The sequence below is a fragment of the Pteropus alecto genome, unplaced genomic scaffold (assembly GCF_000325575.1).
Source record: "Pteropus alecto unplaced genomic scaffold, ASM32557v1 scaffold13, whole genome shotgun sequence".
In the NCBI taxonomy this organism is placed as follows: domain Eukaryota; kingdom Metazoa; phylum Chordata; class Mammalia; order Chiroptera; family Pteropodidae; genus Pteropus; species Pteropus alecto.
Window position 1 is genome coordinate 10,743,318 of NW_006434373.1, and position 8,164 is coordinate 10,751,481.

At 30.9% G+C, this 8,164-nt stretch overlaps 1 protein-coding gene across 4 annotated transcripts in view; it reads right to left on the reverse strand.

The window, feature by feature from the left end:
- Positions 1-1,124: 1,124 nt before the first annotated feature.
- TM9SF2 (transmembrane 9 superfamily member 2) overlaps positions 1,125-8,164 on the reverse strand; it is a 47,624-nt gene continuing 40,584 nt past the window's right edge. For all 4 annotated transcript variants that reach the window (XM_006909388.3, XM_025044976.1, XM_025044977.1 and 1 more), the window contains 3 exons: positions 7,907-8,018; positions 4,731-4,902; positions 1,125-1,848 (listed from right to left, as the gene is read on the reverse strand). In XM_006909388.3, the coding sequence (XP_006909450.1) occupies positions 1,781-1,848; positions 4,731-4,902; positions 7,907-8,018 (352 nt within the window). In that variant the 3' untranslated portion in view covers positions 1,125-1,780. The remainder of the gene's footprint in view (positions 1,849-4,730; positions 4,903-7,906; positions 8,019-8,164) is intronic.

The following is an 8,164-nucleotide window of genomic DNA, read 5'->3' on the forward strand; positions in this document are numbered from 1 at the left end:
TCTCACCACTGGTCTTACCTTCCTTTTCATAGTGTCCTTCCTCACCTCTCCTCCCTTCTAATAAGTCTTTTCCTTCAATACTTTTATTTTTCCAACTGCCTCTTCACTGCTTAAGTGTAAAATATTGTTACTTCAAAGTATAAAGAAAAAATAAAAGTTACATAAAAACAGTAAGATGACTGTTTTAATCACTAAGCTAATTGTTCACAGAAGGAAAAATAAAATTAAAGAAACTTAATTTTGACCAACAAAATTAAGTGTCTGAATCTGGAGATTTTTATAAAACTTTTTCTTTGTTTAGTCAACCAGCCTATCTCAATGGTACCTTAATATTATATATAAAAAACTAAATATACTGCAAAAGATATATAAATTTGAAAGAAATTTTTCTATCTTAAATCTTCTTTGTGAGAGGTTAAAAATAACTCGAACTCTTTAAAACCAAAAAGTCAGTTTTTTTAAAAGGATATCAACATAAAATAATATATTGAGTAAGAACTCACCAATAGCATATGAGCAACAGCTAGTCATTTTAGTTGAAAGTTTAAAGACAGTATCTGATTTGCTTTCATAAGCAGTAAGCACTGAGTCTCTAAAATACAAGATGAATATTCTCATAAATATAAGCAGATTAATGTTTCTGAAATCATTCCTAAATTCTATATTCTACATAAATGAAATTCAATTAGATGAATGTGAAAGAGGAAATTATTTCCTAACTCTAAAAAAATTGTTTGTGAAATCCAAACTAAGACAATGCAATCATAGAAAAGACTTGTTAGTCATTGCTAATCAAAAAAACCAACTTTTTAAAAAATCAAAAATGCTGTATTTTGAAAAACAAGTCAAAAACATAAAATCCTGAATGACAATGAAGTAGGGCGTATATTAACCACTAGACTTACATCATTTATCTGGCTAGATGCATGACTTAAAATTTCCATTACCGCCTAATGGTAAAAATTTTAGAATTGTCACAAAGTCCAGGACACTGAAACTTCATTTAGATCAAAACTCAGAAAGGTTACATGAACAAAAATCAGTAAAATCTGATAAAACAGTGTAACTCATTTTAAAACACCATTATATTTATAGATTCTCTTTGAATATACAACAGGTAATGATGCAATGAAGACATTTTTACAATATTTATTAAGATAACAAATTTATAAATTGAAAGACTCAGAGGCACATAGTTTAAAAGGCCAATACCATGGGAATAATGAAGTCAACACAGAAAAAAAGGTACGAACAATTACAACCAATACAAGATTTCTTTTTAAAAGCCACATCCCAATAAACACATCATACGAATCATCCTTCAAAATTACCATGATAAAAAGTTGTCTCCTTCAAAGAAAAATAATTCTTTCCACTTACCGAGTCTAGAAAATCCTATTTACAATGAACTGTCCTGCATTTCATCAGTATTGTTTAATATGGCCTCTTCTATTGCTGCCATTAGAAGTACTGAAAATTTTATAGCTATTGTATTTACAAATGCACATAATATTTAAATTTGCTCTTCAATGAGAACAACTGAATATATACTTAAATCAAATCACAATACAAACGTTTTAGTGTGAAAAACTAAACGTTTTAGTGTGGAAAACACATTTTGTAGGGACGAGTGTATGGGAAGAGGTGTATTTAGAATTATGTTGTTTCTGAAGGATTACTAGGCCAATAAGTCTGATAAAATTCAAGGTAGTCACAAAAACAGGTCTTTGTTGATGAAGAATTTAATTTATTTCTTTTTAACTGGACACACTGGGCTTCTTCAGTCAACTTTCACCACACTGTATATTTTGGTAACAAACCAAAAGCATGCGAAGAAGCCAATTGTTCCTACAAAAGAAAAAACAAAAAGCCTTTTTCAAAAGAAGCCTCATTATTTACACAAAAATACTTAAAATGACTGATTCCTTACCAGGAATATAGCATAGATCCATGAGCTTTTTTGAAAAATGTACAACCACCTCAAATCAAATTTCCTACAGAAACTGACAGAAAGAACTTTTTGTACAATGACAATTGTACAAAATGACAATTTTCCTTTCCTGTTTAAGAATATTTTATCATAAAATGGAAAGCTGATATTAAAATTCAAGGTATGATATGAATAGCTTAAATAGAATATCAGATTCATAGAATAATAAAATGGAGGTATTTTCTAAGCATAGTTATTAGGAATTATCAGTTTTCAAAGAATTATAATAACTCAAAAATGTTTTATAAAGTGCTAAAAGTAATATAATTAGGACACTATCAAAGATGCACCCCCACAAAAAATGAGAAGTGTAGTGTGGTACCAGAGGACAGAGTAGCTCTGTCAGAAGCTGTGTATATCATCTTTGAACTAATCCACTAAAATCTACAAGCCTATTTCTTTACCTTATCAAACAGATAATTTTACATGCCCTAGCTGCCTCCATAGACTGTTATGTAGAGCAAATGAAATGATTCCTGAAAAAATATATGCCTTGATTTTCAGGTATCTTCATCTTTCTAGACTCCAAGAGATATGAATGCTATATGGGTGACAAAAATGAGTCTCTGAGGGATTAAGTAATCCCTAATGGCCTTGTGGCTGGTTAAGTAGAACTAGAACCCAAATTCCCTTTTCCTGACTTTGAGTGTAGTACTCTTTTTAACTATTCTGTGCTTAGATTTACTAAACATAAATTTATAGAGACTCTGTTTTGCAAAAGGATGTATACTAAATTGTGAAACTGCCAAACACATTTCAACAAACTAAGGCATACCATTTTTTTTCTAGGATTACCCCTCAGAAATAGTCAACATGTAGGGGTACAGAAGAATACAGAAGGAGATATACATAAAAATATACATTTTTATATGTAAAGTCCCAATGGTTTTTCACTACTGTTTTAAATGTAATATAAAAAAATGTAACATAAAGTAATAAAGGAGATTTTCTATATCAAGTGAGACATTACTATGGGAAGTTATAAACACTATACTCATTCTTACATCATACATGTACTGAGCACCTACTATGGCCAAGTCACTATTTTGGAGAACACATAGTACCTTACAGATATTCGAAGGGTCATTAGTAAGCTAAGCTTGGGAAGAAGCTGGGGTTAATTTCAGAAAAGTAATACTAAAAACATAAATATCTTTAAACAACCTTATGCTTAGCAAGAACTTCAAGACAAGAGAAGATATTTTAAGATGAGAAAAACATTTTATCACCATACTGGCAATCCAAAGACAGTTAAGTTTATTTTGTTCTTAACAAAATACTTTTAGTATTTTTTTTCTTAATATAGGATGGATATAATGTACATACTAAAAGTGGCATCTTTCCTTATGTGACAGAATATTACTTTGTTTTGTAAAACAGATTGAAAAAATGACGTCGGTTTGGAGTCCTGAAGTAACTAGGGGTATACCCCACTTTAGAAAAATGCAAGACATTAAAAGTGCTCACCATTCCCATGTAGAGAACCTTTTCCACAAAGTGAAATACACTAAAAGTTACTGGCTTAACTTTAACAACTCTAAGCGAAAATATGACACTTTAAAAATCAAGAACAATAAAGTTTAGATGATGGTTAAATTATTATTATAACAAATGCTTAGAAAAACAACATTCACTAAGATTATTTTTTGTGTGTAGGCAAGGAATAAATTATTCTATAGATGCATTTATAGATACACAGATACACAAAAACAGTAATTCCTTGTTTCATAAGCTACCTTGATTCTACAGACCATTTGTTAAGATTTATGGCTGTGAGTCTAAATCTATCACATAGCACAAAGATATGTGCACACTCCCCCCACCACTCACACACACACACACACACCAACCTCACAATGTCTGACCAATGACCTGGAATACAGAACTGATATATGTGCCTGAAGATTGTTATACACTGATATAGCAACAGGGGCACTTCAAAACCCTACCTAATGCTCTTAAATCTTAATTGATGAGTAAAAAGTAGAACAGTTCTAATGTTTTTAAAGTTTTTTTTTCTTTTGGGATCCTGTATTTCCTCATATAGCATGCAACACAATCTTAGATAAAATTTCAGATGTACATTTATTGCGCCAAAGAAAGGCCCCCGATTTTCTTTTTTCAGTTCGATCATTCCACAAGCATTTACCAAACACCCAAAGGGCTCTGAGATACGGAAAACTTTTATCCAGAAGGATAGAGAAGATATACATATATAGAAACACCAATACAATATACACTATATCCCGTTAGGTACTTGGATTTTAAAGCAGAGATATACTTATAGTTTAAAACTTTTAGAATAAGGGATGTCCTATAATTATTTTTTCTTGATATCATTTATTCTCAATCTTATCTTGATTTCACCCCCCAATTTCTACTTTATTCCTAAACTTATGAAACTAGAGCTTTTAACTCTATTTTTGAAATGGGCAAAAGAAAGATGGTACCATTAGGAGGTTAACAGGGGAAAACCTTGAGATGTACTGGTCCAGGTGACCCTGTACTTTTAGCACAATATGGACCTTGTTTAGTCTTCTTCCCTTAGGTTCTGCTTTCTCGCCTTTAGTTCACTGATATTCACGTCAAAGGGGGGCAGACAAAAATATGCTTAGTTGCACTAAAGACTTAATATAGGAGTGCTAAATAGGAGAAGCCTGCATGGGTTTTCTAAAAGGAAAATATTTATAAATAATTGCCTAAAATTTTATTAATTAAAAATAATCATTTTAATTCTTACCTGTAAAAAGAAAGAAGATCAAAACCATTATCATGGTATAACCAAAGTACAGAATTGTACTTGCTGTTCCTGTAATTTGCAGTTTTGAAAAGAAGTAGTGTATTGCGTATATTAAGAAATAAACTGCAGTAAAGCCACTAGTAAGGAACGAACGCCATTGCCAATGATAATCCTAGTAGAAAAGAAAAAAAAATTAAAGAATGACTTTTCAATAGATAACATGTAGCAGATTAAAGTTATAAAGCAAACATAGCTAAGTGAAATAGCCACCAAAACCTGATTTTTGCTATCAGTTCCAGTCTCTTTCTCCTACTGAACTTCACCCATTTCCTTCCTCACTAAAAGTGCTAAGAAGCACCTCTTATCTTTGGTGGAACTACTTAAAGACTAGCTAAAAATATGTGGAAAAATCTTAAACAGTTTATGAATAATGAAACATTAAACTTTACCTTAAAGTACAGTCCTCAAAGGAAAGCATTTTTTACTTAGCTTATTTACTTACTAAGCTTACTTAGTTCAAAATTACTATTTCTTATCTTATACTCTATAAGTATAACTCAATATTAGGAAGAAGATCATTCTATTAAGGCTTGGTTGAAATCCTTTTTCAGCTTTCACTAACATAATTTAGATGAGGCTAAGTTTTTAAAACAGCTCTTCTTACTTTTATGTAAGTGGCTATTTATAGCTTAGCAGGAGATCTTGTAAAAGAAATACTGTCTCTCCTACCATTTAGAATATGTGAAAAATAAATATATTTTAAAAGAATACCAAGATTAGAAAATCCAAAAGAATCCACACACAAAAACTACTATCGCTGATAAATAAATTCAGCAATGTAGCAGGGTACAAAATCGACATGAAAATCAGTTGTGTTTTTATGCACCAACAATGAACAATCCAAAAAAAGGGGGAAAAATTTTTTTTAAATTACATTTACAACAGCATTCAAAAGAATAAAATACCTAGGAATAAATTTAACCAAGGAAGTGAAAGACATACACTAAAAACTACAAAACAGTGCTAAAAGAAATTAAAGAAGACTTAAATAAATGAAAAGACATCCTATAAAAGTTTATGGATTGGAAGACAATATTGTTAAGATGGGGAATACTCTCTAAAGTGATCTACAAATTCAATGCAATCCCTATAGAAATTCCAACAACCTTTTTTTACAGGAATGGAAAAGCTGATGCTCAAATTCATATTAAATTGCAAAGGGCCCTGAATAGCCCAAATCATCTTCAAAAAGAAGAACAAAGTTGGAGGACTTACTCTTTGTGATTTCAAAACTTACTACAAAGCTATGGCAATCAAAACTGTTGTACTGGCATAAGAATAGCAGATACACCACTGGAATAGAATTGGAAATCCAGAAATAAACCAATATATCTATGGCCAATGGATTTTTAACAAGGATGCCAAAACCATTCAAGGAGGAAGGAATAGTCTCTTCAACAAATGGTGCTGGGAAAACTGGATATCCACATACAGAAGAATGAAGTCGGACCCTGAACTCATACCCCAAACTAATACCATATATAAAAATTAACTCAAAATGGATCAATGATCTAAATATATGAGCTAAAATTATACATGTAGAAGAAAACATAAGGGTAAATCCTTATGACCTTAGATTTAGCAATAAATTCTTAGATATAGCAAAAAACAGATAAATCAGACTTCAACGAAATTAAAAACTTTTGTGTAAAAGACATTGTCAAAAAAGTAAAGACAACCTAGAAAATGGGAGAATATATTTGCAAATCATATATCCGATAAAGATCCAGTATCCAGAATATATAATGAACACTTACAACTCAACAAAAAGACAAACAACCCAATTTATAAGTGGACAAAGGAACTGAACAGACATTTCTCCAAGCAAGATACACAGATGGTCAACACAAGATGTTCAACATCATTAGTCACTGAGGAGATGAAAATCAAAACCATAATGAAATACTACATTACATAGACTAGGATAGCTGTGACTTAAAAACAGAAAGCAGCAGTAAGCAGTAAGAAATTGGAACACTTGAGCACTGCTGGTGGAAATGTAAAATGGTGCAGCCACCGGGGAAAGTCCTCAAAAAGTTAAACAAAGAATTAACCATGTGAGCCAGCAATTCCACTTCTACATTTATACCTCCCAAAATTGAAAACAGATATTCAAATAAATATTTGTACATGAATGCTCATAGCACCACTATTCATAACAGCCAAAAGGTGGAAACAAACCTAATGTCCATCAATGGATAAACAAATTGGGTCATATCTATTCGATGGACTATTATTCGCTATAAAAAGAAGTACTAATACAGGCTACAATGTGCTGAACCTTAAAAACATTCTGCTAAATCAAAGAAGCCAGACACAGAAGGCTACACATATTAGATGATTCCATTTATATGAAATACCTAGAAGAGATCAATCTGTAGAGACAGAAAGCAGATTGGTAGTTGCAAGGTCTAGGGGGAAGAGAAGAATGGGAATAACTGCCTAATGCATATGGGATTTTGTTTACAAGTAATGAAAATGTTTTGAAAATAGAGGTGGTGTTTACACAACACTATAAATGTGGTATGTGCCACTGAAATGTTCACTTTAAAATAGCTGATTTTATGTTATGTGAATTTAACCTAAAAATTTTTAAAAAGGGTCTTAAGCAAAGTTAGATTTTATTTCCTGTATAGAAAGTAACTATAAAAGAATGATTTAACACAATCTAAATCTTTAAACAACTCTACCTATTACACAAAGATGCCATCATTCTGCCATGTTGCCATGAATATAACTCATTATAATATAATGTTTCAATGGATTTTTCCACTTAAAATCTGTTTATTTTTATTAAAATTTCAGCCTAGAAATATCTATATTACAAAAAAAATTAAACATTTAAAAACTAAAAATTTAAAATTTAGCATAATGTGCTATTCTCAGGAAATTAGCATTTTAAAGTTAAGCACTAAGTAAATTATATACTGAACTCAGATACAATCTTAATTCAACCCTAAAGAGGGCTATATTTGATGCAGGAATACAGGTCAATTTCTATCTTAATGACACATACCTATAAAAATTATTTCAATTAATAGTATTCTAGGTGGTCTTATGACAAAATTATAAATATTGTCTACAAATTAACGTAAGTGAATATTGCTAATACATACCTCGGCACATAGGTGAAAATAGCAAAGAAGTATAGTTGCTTCAGAACATGTAATAACCAAAATGATAAACACCAGAAATAGGAAGCCAAACATGTAATACATCTGGTGTGACCTATAATCAAACATGTCAAAATAAAATAATGAATATTGTCTCTTTGACACAGCGAATGACATAATCTTTTCATTTTTCTTGAACTGAAAATGTTGCTTTTACTTCCAACTAATCAAAGAACAAATTTTCATTGGTTTAGATGGTGA